The sequence below is a fragment of the Haemorhous mexicanus genome, chromosome 33 (assembly GCF_027477595.1).
Source record: "Haemorhous mexicanus isolate bHaeMex1 chromosome 33, bHaeMex1.pri, whole genome shotgun sequence".
NCBI lineage: Eukaryota > Metazoa > Chordata > Aves > Passeriformes > Fringillidae > Haemorhous > Haemorhous mexicanus.
Window position 1 is genome coordinate 1,564,626 of NC_082373.1, and position 21,181 is coordinate 1,585,806.

At 51.8% G+C, this 21,181-nt stretch overlaps 1 protein-coding gene across 3 annotated transcripts in view; it reads left to right on the forward strand.

Annotated features, from left to right (window-relative positions):
- The window catches only part of SENP1 (SUMO specific peptidase 1), a 37,018-nt gene that overhangs the window by 3,727 nt on the left and 12,110 nt on the right, over positions 1–21,181 (forward strand). For all 3 annotated transcript variants that reach the window (XM_059871861.1, XM_059871860.1, XM_059871862.1), the window contains exons 4-12: positions 798–933; positions 4,562–4,665; positions 5,810–6,045; positions 6,347–6,401; positions 6,552–6,590; positions 6,698–6,782; positions 9,313–9,465; positions 13,042–13,173; positions 17,454–17,657. In XM_059871861.1, the coding sequence (XP_059727844.1) occupies positions 798–933; positions 4,562–4,665; positions 5,810–6,045; positions 6,347–6,401; positions 6,552–6,590; positions 6,698–6,782; positions 9,313–9,465; positions 13,042–13,173; positions 17,454–17,657 (1,144 nt within the window). The remainder of the gene's footprint in view (positions 1–797; positions 934–4,561; positions 4,666–5,809; positions 6,046–6,346; positions 6,402–6,551; positions 6,591–6,697; positions 6,783–9,312; positions 9,466–13,041; positions 13,174–17,453; positions 17,658–21,181) is intronic.

A 21,181-nucleotide genomic window follows, 5' to 3' on the forward strand; every position in this document is an offset into this window, starting at 1 on the left:
GGGATTTATTTGGGGATTTATTTGGGGTGGTTTTGCACTTTTATGTTTTGATTTGGGGGATTTATTTGGGGATTTTGGGGTGGCTTTGCTGTTTTATGTTTTGATTTGGGGATTTTGGGGTGGTTTTGCTGTTTTTATTTCTTGATTTGGGGGATTTATTTGGGGATTTTGGGGTGGCTTTGCACTTTTATGTTTTGATTTGGGGATTTATTTGGGGATTTTGGGGTGGCTTTGCTGTTTTTATTTCTTGATTTGGGGATTTATTTGGGGATTTTGGGGTGGTTTTGCAGTTTTATGTTTTGATTTGGGGATTTTGGGGTGGTTTTGCAGTTTTATGTTTTGATTTAGGGAATTCATTTGGGGATTTTGGGGTGGTTTTGCAGTTTTATGTTTTGATTTGGGGATTTTGGGGTGGTTTTGCAGTTTTATGTTTTGATTTAGGGAATTCATTTGGGGATTTTGGGGTGGTTTTGCAGTTTTATGTTTTGATTTGGGGATTTTGGGGTGGTTTTGCAGTTTTATGTTTTGATTTAGGGAATTCATTTGGGGATTTTGGGGTGGTTTTGCAGTTTTATGTTTTGATTTGGGGATTTTGGGGTGGTTTTGCAGTTTTATGTTTTTATTTGAGGGATTTATTTGAGAATGGAACTGGGGAGGGTCTGATGTTTGTTTTTATTTTTTGGGGCTGTTTTATTTACAATTTGGGGCCGTTTCCTTTCCCCTGTGGTGTTTCCCCGGGTCTTTTCCCGGGGTCCCCAGGGCTCCCCCCAGCCCTGGCTGTCTGTGCCCCCCTGCAGCGGGACCCCCGGCCCTTTTGGGGGGAAGCCCTCCCTGCTGGGGGGCTCCTTCCCCCTCAAGCCGGCCCCCAGCCCCTCCTGGAGCCGCCGCAGCCCCAAGAAGGCCCCGAGGCGCTTCCTCAGCACGGCCGAGGAGGTTGGGGGGGCCTGGGGGGGCCTGGGGGGTCACAGGGGGTCCTGGGGTGTTCCAGAGGGGTGCTGGGGGGTCACAGGGGGTCCTGGGGGGTTTTGGGGGGGTCACAGGGGGTCCTGGGGAGTCACAGGGGGGTCCTAGGGGATCACAGGGGGTCCTGGGGGGGTCCTAGGGGATCACAGGGGGTCACAGGGGGGTTCTGGGGGATCACAGGGGATCACAGGGGGTCCTGGGGAGTCACAGGGGGTCCTGGGGAGTCACAGGGGGGTCTTAGGGGGTCACGGGGGGTCACAGGGGGTCCTGGGGTGTTCCAGAGGGGTGCTGGGGGGTTCCAGGAGGTCCTAGGGGATCACAGGGGGTCCTGGGGTGTTCCAGAGGGGTCCTGGGGGGGTCCTGGGGGGGTCACAGGGGGTTCTGGGGTGTTCCAGAGGGGTGCTGGGGGATCACAGGGGGGTCCTGGGGGGTTCCAGGAGATCCTGGGGGATCACAGGGGGTCCTAGGGGATCACAGGGGGTCCTGGGGGGGTCCTGGGGAATCACTGGGGGTTTTGGGGGGTCCTGAGGGGGTCACAGGGGGTCCTGGGGTGTTCCAGGGGAGGTCTGGGGGGTCACAGGGGCTCCTGGGGGGTTCCAGGAGATCCTGGGGCATCACAGGGGGCTCCTGGGGTGTTCCAGGGGGTCCTGGGGTGTTCCAGAGGGGTGCTGGGGGCTCCTGGGGGGTTCCAGGAGGTCCTAGGGGATCACAGGGGGTCCCGGGGGATCACTGGGGGTTTTGGGGAGTCCTGGGGGGGTCACGGGGGGGGTCACAGGGGGTCCTGGGGGATCACAGGGGGTCCTGGGGGGTTCTGGGGGGTCACTGGGGTCACAGGGGGTCCTGGGGTGTTCCGGGGGGGTCACAGGGGGTCCTGGGGGGTCACTGGGGGGTCACTGGGGGTCCTGGTGGGTTTCAGGAGATCCTGGGGGGTCCTGGGGGATCACTGGGGGTTTTGGGGGGGTCCTAGGGGGGTCACAGGGGGTTCTGGTGGGTTCTGGGGGGTCACTGAGGTTCCAGGGGGGTCACAGGGGGTCACAGGGGGGTCCTGGGGAATCCTGGGGGGTGCTGGAGGGTCACAGGGGGTCCTGGGCGGTTTCAGATGTGTCATGGGGGGTCCTGGGGCGTTCTGGGGGGTCACAGGGGGTTCTGGGGGGGTCACAGGGGGTCCTGGGGGGTTTTAGAGGTGTCCTAGGGGGTTCCTGGGGGATCACGGGAGGTCCTGGGGGGTCACAGGGGTTCTTGGGGGGCCTGGGGGGGTCACAGGGGGTCCTGGGGTGTTCCAGGTGGTCCTGGGGTGTTCCAGGGGGGGTCACAGGGGTTCTTGGGGGGTCCTGGGGGGGTCACAGGGGCTCCTGGGGGGTTCCAGGCAGTCCTGGGGTGTTCCAGGGGGGTCACAGGGGGTCCTGGGGGGTTTCAGAGGTGTTCTGGGGGGTCCTGGTGAGTTCCAGGGGGTCCTGAGGGATCCTGGAGGGTCCTGGGGGATCACAGGGAGTCCTGGGGGGTTTCAGGGGGTCCTGGGAGATCACGGGGGGGGGGGGCCTGGAGGGTTCTGGGGGGTCCCAGGGGATTCCGGGGGGGGTTCCTGGGGGGTCACAGGGGATCCTGGGGGATCCTGGGGTGTTCCAGGGGATCCTGGGGTGTTCCTCGGGGGTTCCAGGGGGTCCTGGGGTGTTCTGGGGGGGTCACAGGGGGTCCTGGGGTGTTCCAGGGGGTTTGTGGAGTCGGGGAATCCCAGGGGATTTGTGGGGTTGGGGAATCCCAGGGGATTTGTGGGGTTGGGGAATCCCAGGGGATTTGTGGGGTTGGGGAATCCCAGGGGATTTGTGGGGTTGGGGAATCCCAGGGGATTTGTGGGGTCGGGGAATCCCAGGGGTTTGTGGGGTCAGGGAATCCCAGGGGATTTGTGGGGTCGGGGAATCCCAGGGGATTTGTGGGGTTGTGGAATCCCAGGGGATTTGTGGGGTCAAGGAATCCCAGGGGATTTGTGGGGTTGTGGAATCCCAGGGGATTTGTGGGGTTGTGGAATCCCAGGGGATTTGTGGGGTTGGGGAATCCCAGGGGATTTGTGGGGTCGGGGAATCCCAAGGGATTTGTGGGGTCGGGGAATCCCAAGGGATTTGTGGGGTTGGGGAATCCCAAGGGATTTGTGGGGTTGGGGAATCCCAGGGGATTTGTGGGGCTGGGGAATCCCAGGGGATTTGTGGGGTCGGGGAATCCCAGGGGATTTGTGGGGTCGGGGAATCCCAGGGGATTTATGGGGTTGGGGAATCCCAGGGGATTTGTGGGGTCGGGGAATCCCAGGGGGTTTGTGGGGTTGGGGAATCCCAGGGGATTTGTGGGGCTGGGGAATCCCAGGGGATTTGTGGGGTTGGGGAATCCCAGGGGATTTATGGGATCGGGGAATCCCAGGGGATTTGTGGGGTCGGGGAATCCCAGGGGTTTGTGGGGTCGGGGAATCCCAGGGGATTTGTGGGGTCGGGGAATCCCAGGGGTTTGTGGGGTTGGGGAATCCCAGGGGATTTGTGGGGTTGGGGAATCCCAGGGGATTTGTGGGGTTGGGGAATCCCAGGGGATTTGTGGGGTCGGGGAATCCCAGGGATTTGTGGGATTGGGGAATCCCAGGGGATTTGTGGGGTCGGGGAATCCCAGGGATTTGTGGGGTTGGGGAATCCCAGGGATTTGTGGGGTCGGGGAATCCCAGGGGATTTGTGGGGTCGGGGAATCCCAGGGGTTTGTGGGGTCGGGGAATCCCAGGGATTTGTGGGGTTGGGGAATCCCAGGGGATTTGTGGGGTTGGGGAATCCCAGGGGATTTGTGGGGTCGGGGAATCCCAGGGGATTTATGGGGTTGGGGAATCCCAGGGGATTTGTGGGGCTGGGGAATCCCAGGGGATTTGTGGGGTTGGGGAATCCCAGGGGATTTATGGGATCGGGGAATCCCAGGGGATTTGTGGGGTCGGGGAATCCCAGGGGATTTGTGGGGTCGGGGAATCCCAGGGGATTTGTGGGGTCGGGGAATCCCAGGGGGTTTGTGGGGTCGGGGAATCCCAAGGGATTTGTGGGGTTGGGGAATCCCAGGGGATTTGTGGGGTTGGGGAATCCCAGGGGATTTGTGGGGTTGGGGAATCCCTGGGGTTTGTGGGGTTGGGGAATCCCAGGGGATTTGTGTGGTTGGGGAATCCCAAGGGATTTGTGGGGTCGGGGAATCCCAGGGGATTTGTGGGGTTGGGGAATCCCAAGGGATTTGTGGGGTTGGGGAATCCCAGGGGATTTGTGGGGTTGGGGAATCCCAGGGGATTTGTGGGGTTGGGGAATCCCAGGGGATTTGTGGGGTTGTGGAATCCCAGGGGATTTGTGGGGTTGGGGAATCCCAAGGGATTTGTGGGGTCGGGGAATCCCAGGGGATTTGTGGGATCGGGGTGCCCAGGCAGAGCTGGGGTTAAACACAAAACCTCTGGGGTTTTCCAGCCCTTCAATCCCAATTTTTGGGGTTTTTTCCTCACCATTGCCTCCGTGGGGTTCCCCTTTGTGGGAATTGGGGTGGATCCCTGAGGATGAGGGAATTCCAGGGTTTTCACAGGAATTTTTTCCCTGCTCAGACCGTGCGGGAAGAGGAGCGGGAGATTTACCGGCAGCTGCTGCAGATGGTGACGGGCAAGAGATTCTCCAGCTGCAAACCCTCCCCTCTGCTCCCCTTCCACCTGTGAGCCCCAAAACACCCCTAACAACCTGCCCCAGACCCCAGAGAGCCTCAGCATCCCTCCTGGAATCCCAAAAATCCCTCTCCAAATCCCTGAGAACCACCCTAAAAACCCTGCCCAAATCCCAAAGAGCCCAAATCCCAAAGGGCCCAAATCCCAAAGGGCCCAATTCCCAAAGAGCCCAAATCCCAAAGAGCCCAAATCCCAAAGGGCCCAAATCCCAAAGATCCCAAATCCCAAAGATCCCAAATCCCAAAGAGCCCAAATCCCAAAGATCCCAAATCTGAAAGAGCCCAAATCCCAAAGGGCCCAAATCCCAAAGGGCCCTGCCCAAATCCGAAAGAGCCCAAATCCCAAAGGGCCCAAATCCCAAAGGGCCCAAATCCCAAAGGGCCCAATTCCCAAAGAGCCCAAATCCCAAAGGGCCCAAATCCCAAAGATCCCAAATCCCAAAGATCCCAAATCCCAAAGGGCCCAAATCCCAAAGAGCCCAAATCCCAAAGATCCCTGCCCAAATCCCAAAGGGCCCAAATCCCAAAGAGCCCAAATCCCAAAGGGCCCAAATCCCAAAGGGCCCAAATCCCAAAGGGCCCAAATCCCAAAGATCCCAAATCCCAAAGGACCCAAATCCCAGAGATCCCAAATCCCAAAGGGCCCAAATCCCAAAGATCCCAAATCCCAAAGATCCCAAATCCCAAAGAGCCCAAATCCCAAAGATCCCAAATCCCAAAGGGCCCAAATCCCAAAGGGCCCAAATCCCAAAGGGCCCAAATCCCAAAGATCCCTGCCCAAATCCCAAAGATCCCAAATCCCAAAGAGCCCAAATCCCAAAGATCCCAAATCCCAGAGATCCCTGCCCAAATCCCAAAGGGCCCAAATCCCAAAGATCCCAAATCCCAAAGATCCCAAATCCCAAAGGGCCCAAATCCCAAAGGGCCCAAATCCCAAAGATCCCAAATCCCAAAGATCCCAAATCCCAAAGATCCCAAATCCCAAAGATCCCTGCCCACATCCCAAACCTCTCCAAAACCTCTCTCCTACCCCCCCCAAACATCCCCAAAGCTCTCCCCAAATCCCAAATCTCCCGGGAATTTCCCTTTTTGGGTTTTTGGGTTGGGTTTTTAATTTTTTTTGGTATTTTTGCAGCTCTCGCTGTTCCCGTTCCGGCCCCTCCCTGTCCCAGGAGGTTCCCAAGGATGATCCCGAGGCTCTGGAAATTCACAAAATTCCCGTTCCTGTTCCACGTTCCCCAGAACCGCCCCAGAATTCCCAAAATTCCCCCCTGGGCTCCTCCCTGGGCTTTCCTGGGGGGTTCCAGCCCCGGAATTCTGCAGCCCCACAGCAGAGGGAGGAGAAGCCGGGAGCTGAGGCACAGAATGAAGGTAAAAATTCCTGAGAATTCCAGGAAAACCATCCCAAAAAACACCAAAATTATAAATAAAACCTCAAATAAACCCCCCCAAAAAAATCTGAAATTAATTAATTTAAAAAAACCCAAAGAAATCCCAAAGAAAATAACCCCAAAAATCCCAAACAAAATAAAAAACCCAATCCCAAATGACCCCAAACCTTGGGAAAAGGATTTAAATTTAAATTTAATGACCAGTTTGGGGTTTTTATTTGGGATTGGGAAGGATTTGGGGTGGGAATCAAAGAAATCCAGGAATTTTTTCCCCTTTTTAGGGTCAGATTCCGTCATTTTGCTCAAGGTCAAGGATTCCAAGACTCCAGCTCCAAGGTGAGGGAAATGAGGGAATTTTGGGGGATTTTTAGGGCCACAGGGAGGTGTCAATGGAGAGGAGCAGGGTGAGAATTTGGGAAATGAGGGAATTCTGGGGAAATTCAGGGATTTTTGGTCATTTCCAAACCTCCTTTCCTTTTTTTGCAGCCTCCCCTTTTTCCAAGCCGAGCTGTGGATCAAAGAGCTGTGAGTTCATATTCCCTTGCTGCCTTTTCCTGGCATTTTTGGGGTTAAAAACCCAAAATCCTGACTTTTAAAATGAATTTTTCCATTCAAATTTGATTTTTTTTTAGGACCAGTGTCTACGATTCCCGAGCCAGAGAGAGGTGGAGACAAATAGAGGAGCAGAAAGCTCTGGCCCTGCAGCTCCAGAGCCAGGTGAGACGTGGAAAAACCCCCTGGGCTGCCACAAATGGGGGGAAAAAGTCAAAAACCTGGGGAAAAAAATCAACTTTTTTGAACTCTTTGTGCTTCCCAACCTTGGGATAAACAGCCAGGAAAAGAAGGAATGTTGTCCCAGACTGGGAAGGTGCTCAGGGCTTGGAAAAGGAGTCAGGATCTGTGGGAATGGGGGAAAAATGCAGATGTGGGCACTTGGAAGGGATGAATTCCATCATCCCAGAGGTTTATCCCCAATTTTATTGATCCTAAATGGGGGGAAAATGCAGATGTGGCACTTGGAAGGGATGAATTCCATTATCCCAGAGGTTTATCCCAATTTTATTGATCCTAAATCCCAGAAAAGGGGGGAAAATGCAGATGTGGCACTTGGAAGGGATGAATTCCCATCATCCCAGAGGTTTATCCCAATTTTCTTGATCCTAAATCCCAGAAATGGGGGAAAATGCAGATGTGGCACTTGGAAGGGTTTAATTCCATCATCCCAGAGGTTTATCCCAATTTTCTGATCCTAAATCCCAGAAAAGGGGGAAAATGCAGATGTGGCACTTGGAAGGGTTTAATTCCATCATCCCAGAGGTTTTATCCCAATTTTATTGATCCTAAATCTTGGAAATGGGGGGAAAATGCAGATGTGGCACTTGGAAGGGATTAATTCCATCATCCCAGAGGTTTATCCCAATTTTCTTGATCATAAATGGGGGAAAATGCAGATGTGGCACTTGGAAGGGTTTAATTCCATCATCCCAGAGGTTTATCCCAATTTTATTGATCCTAAATGAGGGGAAAAATGCAGATGTGGCACTTGGGGACAGGTCTGGGTGTCCCTGGAAGGGTTTAACTCCACGATCCCAGAGGTTTATTCCAATTTTCCTGGTGCCAACCCCTCCCTGTCCCTTGTCCTCCATCTGTCCTTCCTCCAGCACCTCCAGGAGCAGGAAGAAATGCAGATGTGGCACTTGGGGACAGGTCTGGGTGTCCCTGGAAGGGTTTAACTCCACGATCCCCGAGGTTTATCCCACTTTTCCTGCTGCCCACCCCTCCCTGTCCCCCCAGCACCTCCAGGGGCATCAAGAAATGCAGATGTGGCACTTGGGGACAGGTCTGGGTGTCCCTGGAAGGGTTTTAGTCCACAATCCCAGAGGTTTATCCCACTTTTCCTGCTGCCCACCCCTCCCTGTCCCCCCCAGCACCTCCAGGAGCAGGAAGAAATGCAGATGTGGCACTTGGGGACAGGTCTGGGTGTCCCTGGAAGGGTTTAACTCCACGATCCCAGAGGTTTATCCCACTTTTATTGATCCCAACCCCTCCTTTTCCCTGATCCCAAATCTGTCCCCCCCAGCACCTCCAGGAGCAGGAAGAAATGCAGATGTGGAACAGGCCTGGGTGTCCCTGGAAGGGTTTAACTCCACGATCCCAGAGGTTTATCCCACTTTTCCTGCTGCCCACCCCTCCCTGTCCCCCCAGCACCTCCAGGGGCAGGAAGAAATGCAGATGTGGCACTTGGGGACAGTCCTGGGTGTCCCTGGAAGGTTTTTATTCCATGATCCCAGAGGTTTATCCCAATTTTCCTGGTGCCAACCCCTCCTTGTCCCTTATCCTCCATCTGTCCATCCTGCAGCACCTCCAGGAGCAGGAGGAAATGCAGATGTGGCACTTGGGGACAGGTCTGGGTGTCCCTGGAAGGGTTTAACTCCACAATCCCAGAGGTTTATCCCAATTTTATTGATCCCAACCCCTCCCTGTCCCCGCAGCGGCTGCAGGAGCAGGAAGAAATGCAGATGTGGCACTTGGGGACAGTCCTGGGTGTCCCTGGAAGGGTTTAACTCCACAATTCCAGAGGTTTATCCCAATTTTATTGATCCCAACCCCTCCCTGTCCCCGCAGCGGCTGCAGGAGCAGGAAGAAATGCAGATGTGGCACTTGGGGACAGGTCTGGGTGTCCCTGGAAGGGTTTTAGTCCTTGATCCCAGAGGTTTATCCCAATTTTATTGATCCTAAATCCCAGAAATGGGGGGAAAAATGCAGATGTGGCACTTGGGGACAGGTCTGGGTGTCTCTGGAAGGGTTTAACTCCACAATCCCCGAGGTTTATCCCAATTTTATTGATCCCAACCCCCCCTGTCCCCCCAGTGGCTCCAGGAGCAGGAAGAAATGCAGATGTGGCACTTGGGGACAGGTCTGGGTGTCCCTGGAGGGGTTCAATTCCACGATCCCAGAGGTTTATCCCAATTTTATTGATCCCACCCCCCCCTGTCCCCCCAGCACCTCCAGGAGCAGGAAGAAATGCAGATGTGGGACAAGGTTGGGTGTCCCTGGAGGGGTTCAATTCCACGATCCCCGAGGTTTATCCCACTGTTATTGATCCCACCCCCCTGTGCCCGCAGCGGCTGCAGGAGCAGGAAGAAATGCAGATGTGGGACAAGGTTGGGTGTCCCTGGAAGGGTTTAACTCCACGATCCCCGAGGTTTATCCCACTGTTATTGATCCCACCCCCCTGTCCCCGCAGCGGCTGCAGGAGCAGGAGCAGGCGCTGCAGGAGCCGGTGCAGCTGCAGCTGCGCGTGCCCCTGGAGAAGGAGATCCCGGTGGCCGTGGGAGCCCCGGAGCCAGAGCGAGCCCGGCCCGGCCCCGCCGACGACGACTTCCCCGAGATCACCGAGGTGGGACAGGGACAGGGACACAGGGACAGGGACAGGGACAGGGACAGGGAGACAGGGACAGGGACACAGGGACAGGGACAGGGACACAGGGACAGGGACACAGGGACAGGGACAGGGGCACAGGGACAGGGACACAGGGACAGAGACAGCTTCCCTGAGATCACCGAGGTGGGACGGGGACAGGGACAGGGACAGGGACAGGGACAGGGAACAGGGACAGCTTCCCCGAGATCACCGAGGTGGGACGGGGGCAGGGACACAGGGACAGGGACAGGGACACAGGGACCAGGGACAGGGACAGGGACAGGGGCACAGGGACAGCTTCCCCGAGATCACCGAGGTGGGACAGGGACAGGGACACAGGGACACAGGGACAGGGACAGGGACAGGGACAGCTTCCCCGAGATCACTGAGGTGGGACAGGGACACAGGGACACAGGGACAGGGACAGGGACAGGGACAGCTTCCCCGAGATCACTGAGGTGGGACAGGGACACAGGGACACAGGGACAGGGACAGCTTCCCCGAGATCACCGAGGTGGGACGGGGACAGGGACACAGGGACACAGGGACCAGGGACAGGGGCACAGGGACACAGGGACAGGGACACAGGGACAGGGACAGCTTCCCCGAAATCACCGAGGTGGGACGGGGACAGGGACACCGGGACCGGGACACAGGGACAGGGACACAGGGACAGGGACAACTTCCCTGAGATCACCGAGGTGGGACGGGGACAGGGACACAGGGACGGGGACAGGGACACAGGGACGGGGACAGGGACACAGGGACAGGGACACAGGGACAGCTTCCCCGAGATCACCGAGGTGGGACGGGGACAGGGACAGGGACACAGGGACAGGGACAGGGACACAGGGACAGCTTCTCCGAGATCACCGAGGTGGGATGGGGACAGGGACACAGGGACAGGGACACAGGGACAGGGACACAGGGACAGGGACAGGGGCACAGGGACAGGGACACAGGGACAGGGACAGGGACAGGGACACAGGGACAGGGACACAGGGACAGGGACACAGGGACAGGGACAGGGGCACGGGGACAGGGACACGGGGACAGGGACACAGGGACAGGGACACAGGGACAGGGGCACAGGGACAGGGACACAGGGACAGGGACAAGGACAGGGGCACAGGGACAGGGACACAGGGACAGGGGCACAGGGACAGGGGCACAGGGACAGGGACAGCTTCCCCGAGATCACCGAGGTGGGACAGGGACAGAGGGACAGAGGGACAGAGGGACAGGGACACAGGGACAGGGACACAGGGACAGGGACACAGGGACAGGGGCACAGGGACAGGGACACAGGGACAGGGACAGCTTCCCTGAGATCACCGAGGTGGGATGGGGACAGGGACACAGGGACAGGGACACAGGGACAGGGACACAGGGACAGGGACAGGGCTGGACCCTGTGCCGTCCTCCTGGGGTCAGGAATGAGTTTGGTGTTAAACCTTGGGGGTTTGGGCTCACTCTGGGGTTTAGGCTCAGTTTGAGCAGGGTCCCAGCTGCCCTCCCCCAGGAGATGGATCAGCCTGGGGTTTAGGCTCAGCCTGGGGTTTAGGCTCAGCCTGGTTTAGGCTCAGCCTGGGGTTTAGGCTCAGTCTGGGGGTTTAGGCTCAGCCTGGAGGTTTAGGCTCAGCCTGGGTTAGGCTCAGTCTGGGGTTTAGGCTCAGTCTGGGGGTTTAGGCTCAGCCTGGAGGTTTAGGCTCAGCCTGGGTTAGGCTCAGTCTGGGGTTTAGGCTCAGTCTGGGGTTTAGGCTCAGTCTGGGGGTTTAGGCTCAGCCTGGAGGTTTAGGCTCAGCCTGGGTTAGGCTCAGTCTGGGGTTTAGGCTCAGTCTGGGGGTTTAGGCTCAGCCTGGAGGTTTAGGCTCAGCCTGGGTTAGGCTCAGCCTGGTTTAGGCTCAGTCTGGGGGTTTAGGCTCAGTCTGGGGTTTAGGCTCAGCCTGGGTTTAGGCTCAGCCTGGGTTAGGCTCAGTCTGGGGGTTTAGGCTCAGCCTGGGGTTTAGGCTCAGCCTGGGTTTAGGCTCAGCCTGGGTTAGGCTCAGCCTGGGTTAGGCTCAGCCTGGGTTAGGCTCAGCTGCAGGCTCCCTCCCCCAGGAGATGGATCAGTCTGGGGGTTTAGGCTCAGCCTGGGGTTTAGGCTCAGCCTGGAGGTTTAGGCTCAGCCTGGGGGTTTAGGCTCAGCCTGGGTTAGGCTCAGCCTGGTTTAGGCTCAGCCTGGGTTAGGCTCAGCCTGGGTTAGGCTCAGTCTGGGGGTTTAGGCTCAGCCTGGTTTAGGCTCAGCCTGGGTTAGGCTCAGCCTGGGTTTAGGCTCAGCCTGGGTTAGGCTCAGCCTGGGTTAGGCTCAGCCTGGGTTAGGCTCAGCCTGGGTTAGGCTCAGCCTGGGTTAGGCTCAGCCTGGGTTAGGCTCAGCCTGGGGTTTAGGCTCAGCCTGGGGTTTAGGCTCAGCCTGGGCTTTAGGCTCAGCCTGGGCTTTAGGCTCAGCCTGGGTTAGGCTCAGCCTGGGGGTTTAGGCTCAGCCTGGGTTAGGCTCAGCCTGGGTTAGGCTCAGCCTGGGTTAGGCTCAGCCTGGGGGTTTAGGCTCAGCCTGGGTTAGGCTCAGCCTGGGTTAGGCTCAGCCTGGGTTAGGCTCAGCCTGGGCTAGGCTCAGTCTGGGGTTTAGGCTCAGCCTGGGTTAGGCTCAGCCTGGGTTAGGCTCAGCCTGGGTTAGGCTCAGCCTGGGTTAGGTTCAGTCTGGGTTAGGCTCAGCCTGGGCTAGGCTCAGCCTGGGTTAGGCTCAGCCTGGGCTAGGCTCAGCCTGGGTTAGGCTCAGCCTGGGCTAGGCTCAGCCTGGGTTAGGCTCAGCCTGGGTTAGGCTCAGCTGCAGGCTCCCTCCCCCAGGAGATGGATCAGTCTGGGGGTTTAGGCTCAGTCTGGGGTTTAGGCTCAGCCTGGAGGTTTAGGCTCAGTCTGGGGGTTTAGGCTCAGTCTGGGGGTTTAGGCTCAGCCTGGGTTAGGCTCAGCTGCAGGCTCCCTCCCCCAGGAGATGGATCAGCCTGGGGGTTTAGGCTCAGCCTGGGGTTTAGGCTCAGTCTGGGGTTTAGGCTCAGCCTGGGGTTTAGGCTCAGTCTGGGGTTTAGGCTCAGTCTGGGGTTTAGGCTCAGTTTGAGCAGGGTCCCAGCTGCCCTTAGGCTCAGCCTGGGGTTTAGGCTCAGCCTGGGTTAGGCTCAGCTGCAGGCTCCCTCCCCCAGGAGATGGATCAGTCTGGGGGTTTAGGCTCAGCCTGGGGTTTAGGCTCAGTCTGGGGTTTAGGCTCAGCCTGGGGTTTAGGTTCAGTCTGGGTTAGGCTCAGCCTGGGTTAGGCTCAGCCTGGGTTAGGTTCAGTCTGGGTTAGGCTCAGCCTGGGTTAGGCTCAGCCTGGGGGTTTAGGCTCAGCCTGGGGGTTTAGGCTCATCCTGGGTTAGGCTCAGCCTGGGTTAGGCTCAGTCTGGGTTAGGCTCAGCCTGGGTTAGGCTCAGCCTGGGTTAGGCTCAGCCTGGGTTAGGCTCAGCTGCAGGCTCCCTCCCCCAGGAGATGGAGAAGGAGATCCGGGGCCTGTTCCGGGCCGGGAACCAGGACGAGGTGCTGAGCGAGGCTTTCCGCCTGACCATCACCAGGAAGGACATCCAGACCCTCAACAACCTCAACTGGCTCAACGACGAGGTGGGACCCCCACAACCCCCTTTTCTCCCCCTTTTCCCCCTTTTCTCCCCCTTTTCCCCCCCTTTTCCCCCTTTTCCCCCCCTTTTCCCCCATTTCCCCCCCTTTTTTCCCCTTTCCCCCCCTTTTCCCCCCTTTTCCCCCCTTTTCTCACCCTTTTCCCCCATTTCCCCCCCCTTTTTCCCCCTTTTCCCTCCTCCCCCTTTTCCCCCATTTCCCCCCCTTTTTTTCCCTTTTTTCCCCCTTTTTTCCCACTTTTTTCCCCCTTCCCCCCCTTTTCCCCCCCATTTCCCCCCCATTTTTCCCTTTTTATCCCCTTTTCTCCTTTTTTCCCCTTTTATCCCCCTTCTCTCCCCCTTTTTCTCCCCCTTTTCTCCCCCTTTTTCCTCCTTTTCCCCCCTTTTCCCCCCTTTTCCCCCTTTTTTTCCCCCTTTTCTCCCCCCTTTTTCCCCTTTTTTCCTCATTTTCCCCCCTTTTCCCCCCTTTCCCCCCTTTTTGCCCCCCTTTCCCCCCTTTTTTCCCCTTTTTTCCCCTTTTTTCCCCTTTTTCCCCCTTTTTCCCCTCTTCTCCCCCTTTCCCCCCTTTCCCCCCCTTTTCCCCCCTTTCCCCCCCCCTTTTTTCCCCCATTTTTTCCCTTTTCTCCCCCTTTTTCCCCCTTTTCCCCCCTTTTCCCCCCCTCTTCTCCCCCTTTTCCCCCATTTCCCCCCCCTTTTTCCCCTTTTTTCCTCCTTTTCCCCCCTTTCCCCCCCTTTTCCCCCCCTTTTCCCCCCCATTTCCCCCCCTTTTCCCCCCCTTTTCCCCCCTTTTCCCCCCCTTTTCCCCTCTTTTCCCCCCTTTTTTCCCCTTTTTCCCCCTTTTCCCCCCCTTTTCCCCCCCTTTTCCCCCCCCTTTTCCCCCCTTTTTTCCCCCTTTTCCCCCCTTTTCTCACCCATTTCCACCCTTTTCCCCCCCCTTTTTCCACCTTTTCCCCCCTCTTCTCTCCCTTTTCCCCATTTCCCCCCCTTTTTTCCCTTTTTCCCCCCTTTTTTCCCACTTTTTTTCCCCTTTTCCCCCCTTTTCCACTAATTTTTCCCCCTTCCCCCCCATTTCCCCCCCTTTTTTTCCCTTTTTCCCCCCTTTTTCCCCCCTTTTTTCCCCCTTTTTCCCCCCTTTTCTCCCCGCTTTTTCCCCCTTTTCCCCCCTTTTCCCCCCTTTTCCCTCCTTTTTCCCCCCTTTTCCCCCCTTTTTTCCCTTTCCCCCCCCTTTTCCCCCTTTTCCCCCATTTCCCCCCCTTTTCACCCCAATTTTCCCCCTTTTCCTCCCCTTTTTTCCCTTTTCTCCCCCTTTATTCCCTTTTCTCCCCCTTTTCTCCCCCTTTTTTCCCCCTTTTTTCCCCCTTTTTTCCCCCTTTTTCCCCCTTTTCTCCTTCTCCCCCTCCTCTTCCCCCCTTTTCCCCCCATTTCCCCCCTTCCCCCCCATTTTTCCCCCTTTTCCATCCATTTTTCTCCCATTTCCCACCCTTTTTTCCCCCTTTTTCCATCTTTCCCCCTGTTTTCCCCCCAATTTCCCCCCCTTCCCCCCCTTTCCCCCCCCTTTTCTCCCCTCTTTTCCCCCCATTTCCCCCCCCTTCTCCCCTTTTCCCCCCTTTCCCCCCTGCCTTCCCCCCCCTTTTCCCTCATTTCCCCCCCATTTCCCCCCCATTTCCCCCCCCTTTCCCCCTTTTCCCCCCTTTTCCCTTTCTATTTCCCCTTTTCCCCCTTTTTCCCCCTTTTTCCACCCATTCTCACCCGTTTCCCAATAAATAAATGAATAAAGATATAATAAATAAATATAATAATCAAGTAAATCCTAATCAAATAAATAATTATAAATAAATAAAAAATAAACCAAATCCCAACAAAACCCCTCCAAATCTCCTTAAAATCCCCAAATTTTCTTTTTTTCCCCCAGATCATCAACTTCTTCATGAACCTGCTGATGGAGAGCAGCAGATAAACAATAAATCCCATTTCCCACCCATTTCCCACCCATTCCCAGCCATTCAAATCCCAACAAAACCCCTCCAAATCTCCTTAAAAACCCCCAAATTTTCCTTTTTCTCCCCAGATCATCAACTTCTACATGAACCTGCTGATGGAGAGGAACAGATAAATGAGAAAACCACTCCAAATCTCTTTAAAAACCCCCAAATTTTCTCTTTTTTTCTCTTTTTTTTCCCCAGATCATCAACTTCTTCATGAACCTGCTGATGGAGAGCAGCAGATAAACAATAAATCCCATTTCCCACCCATTTCCCACCCATTCCCACCCATTCAAATCCCAACAAAACCCCTCCAAATCTCCTTAAAAACCCCCAAATTTTCCTTTTTCTCCCCAGATCATCAACTTCTACATGAACCTGCTGATGGAGAGGAGCAGATAAACAATAAAATCCCAACAAAACCCCTCCAAATCCATTTTAAACCTCAAAAATTTTCTTTTTTTTCCCTTTTTCTCCCCAGATCATCAACTTCTACATGAACCTGCTGATGGAGAGCAGCAGATAGACAATAAATCCCATTTCCCACCCATTTCCCACCCATTCAAATCCCAACAAAACCCCTCCAAATCTCCTGAAAAACCCCCAAATTTTCCCTTTTTTCCCTTTTTCTCCCCAGATCATCAACTTCTACATGAACCTGCTGATGGAGAGCAGCAAGGAACAGCAGATAAATAAATCAATCCCATTTCCACCCATTCCCAGCCATTCAAATCCCAACAAAACCCCTCCAAATCTCCTTAAAAACCCCCAAATTTTCTTTTTTCTCCCCAGATCATCAACTTCTCCATGAACCTGCTGATATAGAGGAGCAAGGAGCAGCAGATAAACAACAAAATCCCATTCCCACTCATTCACATCCCAACAAAACCCCTCCAAATCTCCTTAAAAACCCCCAAATTTTCTTTTTTCTCCCCAGATCATCAATTCCTACATGAACCTGCTGATGGAGGGGAGCAGATAAACAATAAAATCCCATTTCCCACCCATTCCCACCCATTCAAATCCCAACAAAACCCCTCCAAATCCATTTTAAACCTCCAAATTTTCTCTTTTTTTCCCTTTTTCTCCCCAGATCATCAATTCCTACATGAACCTGCTGATGGAGAGCGGCAGATAAATAAATCAATCCCATTTTCCACCCATTCAAATCCCAACAAATCCACTCCAAATCCATTTTAAACCTCCAAAATTTTCTCTTTTTTCCCTTTTTCTCCCAGATCATCAACTCCTACATGAACCTGCTGATGGAGAGGAGCAGATAAATAAATCAGTCCCATTTCCCACCCATTCCCACCCATTCAAATCCCAACAAAACCCCTCCAAATCTCCTGAAAAACCCCCAAATTTTCTTTTTTCTCCCCAGATCATCAACTTCTACATGAACCTGCTGATGGAGGGGAGCAGATAAACAATAAATCCCATTTCCACCCATTCCCACCCATTCCCAGCCATTCAAATCCCAACAAAACCACTCCAAATCCATTTTAAACCTCCAAAATTTTCTCTTTTTTCCCTTTTTCTCCCCAGATCATCAACTTCTCCATGAACCTGCTGATGGAGAGCAGCAGATAAACAATAAAATCCCAACAAAACCACTCCAAATCTCCTTAAAAACCCCAAATTTTCTTTTTTCTCCCCAGATCATCAACTTCTCCATGAACCTGCTGATGGAGAGCAGCAGATAAATAAATCAATCCCATTCCCACCCATTCAAATCCCAACAAAACCCCTCCAAATCTCCTGAAAAACCCCCAAATTTTCCTTTTTTTCTCCCCAGATCATCAACTTCTACATGAACCTGCTGATGGAGAGGAGAAGATAATCAATAAAATCCCATTTCCCACCCATTTCCACCTGTTTCCACCATTCAAATCCCAACAAAACCCCTCCAAATCCATTTTAAACCTCCAAAATTTTCTCTTTTTTCCCTTTTTCTCCCCAGATCATCAACTTCTCCATGAACCTGCTGATGGAGAGGAGCAGATAAACAATAAATCCCATTTCCCACCCATTTCCCACCCATTCCCACCCATTCAAATCCCAACAAAACCCCTCCAAATCCATTTTAAACCTCAAAAATTTTCTTTTTTTTCCCTTTTTCTCCCCAGATCATCAACTTCTACATGAACCTGCTGATGGAGGGGAGCAGATAAATAAATCAATCCCATTTCCCACCCATTTCCACCATTCAAATCCCAACAAAACCCCTCCAAATCCATTTTAAACCTCCAAAATTTTCTCTTTTTTCCCTTTTTCTCCCCAGATCATCAACTTCTACATGAACCTGCTGATGGAGAGGAGCAGGCAGCAGCCCCTGCCCGCCCTGCACGCCTTCAACACCTTCTTCTTCACCAAGCTGAGGTCGGGGGGGTACCCGGCCGTGCGCAGGTGGACCAAGGCCGTGGACATCTTCTCTGTGGACCTGCTGCTGGTGCCCATCCACCTGGGCCTGCACTGGTGCCTGGCGGTGAGTGCTCCAAATACAAAAAATGTCATTTATTGGGGGGGTTGGGGCTTGAATTTGGTCCTTTTCCTGACAAAAAATTCAAAATTTTGGGGTTTAGGGCTCGAATTTCGTCACTTTTGGGTGATGCTGGGAGGGAAAAATTGGATTTTTGTGGCTGAAATTTGAATTTTTAGCAGATTTTTGGGGGTTTAGTGGCTGTGAGTGATCAAAAATACAAAAAAATAATTTAATTTGGGGTTTAGGGCTTGAATTCTGTCCTTTTCCTGCCAAAAAATTCAAAATTTGGGGTTTGGGGCTCGAATTTTGTCCATGTCCTGGCAAAAAATGGGATTTTGTGGCTGAAATTTGAATTTGGAGAAGGTTTTTTGGGGGGTTTAGTGGCTGAGAGTGATCAAAAATACAAAAAAATAATTTCGGATTTAGGGCTTGAATTTTGTCCGTTTCCTGACAAAAAATTCAAAATTTTGGGGTTTGGGGATCGAATTTCGTCACTTTTGGGTGATGCTGGGAGGGAAAAATGGAATTTGTGGCTGAAATCTGAATTTGGAGCAGATTTTTTGGGGGTTTAGTGGCTGTGAGTGATCAAAAAACCAAAAAAAAAATTTAATTGGGGGTTAGGGCTTCAATTTTGTCCGTTTCCTGGCAAAAAATTGGATTTTGTGGCTGAAATTTGAATTTGGAGAAGGTTTTTTGGGGGTTTAGTGGCTGTGAGTGATCAAAAAGCAAAAAAAAAAAATTTAATTTGGGGTTAGGGCTTCAATTGTATCAGTTTCCTGCCAAAAAATTCAAAATTTTGGGGTTTAGGGCTCGAATTTCGTCACTTTCGGGTGATGCTGGGAGGAAAAAATGGGATTTTGTGGTTGAAATTTGAATTTGGAGAAGGTTTTTTGGGGGTTTAGTGGCTGTGAGTGCTCAAAAACACAAAATAAATTTAATTTCTCAGATTTCATCACTTTGGGGTGATGCTGGGAGGAAAAAATGGGATTTTGTGGCTGAAATTTGAATTTGGAGAAGGTTTTTTGGGGGTTTAGTGGCTGTGAGTGATCAAAAATACAAAAAATGTCATTTATTGGGGGGGTTAGGGCTTGAATTTGGTCCTTTTCCTGCCAAAAAATTCAAAATTTTGGGGTTTAGGGCTTGAATTTTGTCCATTTCCTGGCAAAAAATTTGATTTTTGTGGCTGAAATTTGAATTTGGAGAAGGTTTTTTGGGGGGTTTAGTGGCTGTGAGTGATCAAAAACACAGAAATAAAATTAATTTGGGGTTTAGGGTTTCAATTTTGTCAGTTTCCTGACAAAAAATTCAAAATTTGGGGTTTGGGGCTCGAATTTCATCATTTTTAGGTGATGCTGGGAGGGAAAAATGGGATTTTGTGGCTGAAATCTGAATTTGGAGCAGATTTTTTGGGGGTTTAGAGGCTGTGAGTGCTCAAAATACTAAAAATGTCATTTATTGGGGGGGTTAGGGCTTGAATTTGGTCCTTTTCCTGACAAAAAATTCAAAATTTTGGGGTTTGGGGCTCGAATTTCGTCACTTTTGGGTGATGCTGGGAGGGAAAAATTGGATTTTGTGGCTGAAATTTGAATTTTTAGCAGATTTTTTGGGGGTTTAGTGGCTGTGAGTGATCAAAAATACAAAAAAATAATTTAATTTGGGGTTTAGGGCTTGAATTCTGTCCTTTTCCTGCCAAAAAATTCAAAATTTGGGGTTTAGGGCTCGAATTTCGTCACTTTTGGGTGATGCTGGGAGGGAAAAATGGGATTTTGTGGCTGAAATTTGAATTTGGAGAAGGTTTTTTGGGGGGTTTCGTGGCTGAGAGTGATCAAAAACACAAAAAAATAATTTAATTTGGGGTTTAGGGCTTGAATTCTGTCAGTTTTCTGCCAAAAAATTCAAAATTTGGGGTTTGGGGCTTGAATTTCGTCACTTTTGGGTGATGCTGGGAGGGAAAAATGGGATTTTGTGGCTGAAATCTGAATTTGGAGAAGGTTTTTTGGGGGTTTAGTGGCTGTGAGTGATCAAAAAACCAAAAAAAAAAATTTAATTGGGGGTTAGGGCTTCAATTTTGTCCGTTTCCTGGCAAAAAATGGGATTTTGTGGCTGAAATTTGAATTTGGAGAAGGTTTTTTGGGTGTTTAGTGGCTGTGAGTGATCCAAATAATAAAAATGTCATTTACTGGGGGGCTTAGGGCTTGAATTTGGTCCTTTTTCTGACAAAAAATTCAAAATTTTGGGGTTTAGGGCTCGAATTTCATCATTTTTAGGTGATGCTGGGAGGAAAAAATGGGATTTTGTGGTTAAAATTTGAATTTGGAGAAGGTTTTTTGGGGAGGTTTAGTGTCTGTGAGTGATCAAAAATACAAAAAAATAATTTAATTTCAGATTTAGGGCTTGAATTTTGTCCATTTCCTGCCAAAAAATTCAAAATTTTGGGGTTTAGGGCTTGAATTTTGTCCGTTTCCTGGTAAAAAATTTGAATTTGTGGTTGAAATTTGAATTTGGAGAAGGTTTTTTGGGGGGTTTAGTGGCTGTGAGTGCTCCAAAACACAAAATAAATTTAATTTCTCAGATTTCATCACTTTTGGGTGATGCTGAGAGGGAAAAAATTGGATTTTTGTGGCTGAAATCTGAATTTGGAGTAGATTTTTTGGGGGTTTAGTGGCTGTGAGTGATCAAAAACACAAAAATGTCATTTACTGGGGGGCTTAGGGCTTGAATTTGGTCCTTTTCCTGACAAAAAATTCAAATTTTGGGGTTTAGGGCTTGAATTTTGTCCATTTCCTGGCAAAAAATTGGATTTTGTGGCTGAAATTTGAATTTGGAGAAGGTTTTTTGGGGGGTTTAGTGGCTGTGAGTGATCAAAAGGAAAAAAATAATTTAATTTGGGGTTTAGGGCTCAAATTTTGTCTATTTCCTGACAAAAAATTCAAAATTTTGGGGTTTAGGGCTTGATTTTCGTCACTTTTGGGTGATGCTGGGAGGGAAAAATGGGATTTTGTGGCTGAAATTTGAATTTGGAGAAGGTTTTTTTGGGGGTTTAGTGGCTGTGAGTGATCAAAAAACCAAAAAAAAAAATTTAATTTGGGGTTTAGGGCTTGAATTCTGTCAGTTTTCTGCCAAAAAATTCAAAATTTTGGAGTTTAGGGCTCGAATTTCGTCACTTTCGGGTGATGCTGGGAGGGAAAAATGGGATTTTGTGGCTGAAATCTGAATTTGGAGAAGGTTTTTTGGGGGGTTTAGTGTCTGTGAGTGCCTCAAAAAGCAAAATAAAAAAATTAATTGGGGGTTAGGGCTTGAATTCTGTCAGTTTCCTGCCAAAAAATTCAAAATTTGGGGTTTGGGGCTTTTATTCTGTGTACAGGTGTGGATTTCAGGAGAATTCCTGCTGGTTTTATTCTGATTTTAAAGATTTTTATTCTGATTTTAAAGATTTTTATTCAGTGTACAGGTGAGGATTTCAGGAGAATTCCTGCTGGTTTTTCCCTGATTTTAAAGATTTTTATTCAGTGTACAGGGTGAGGATT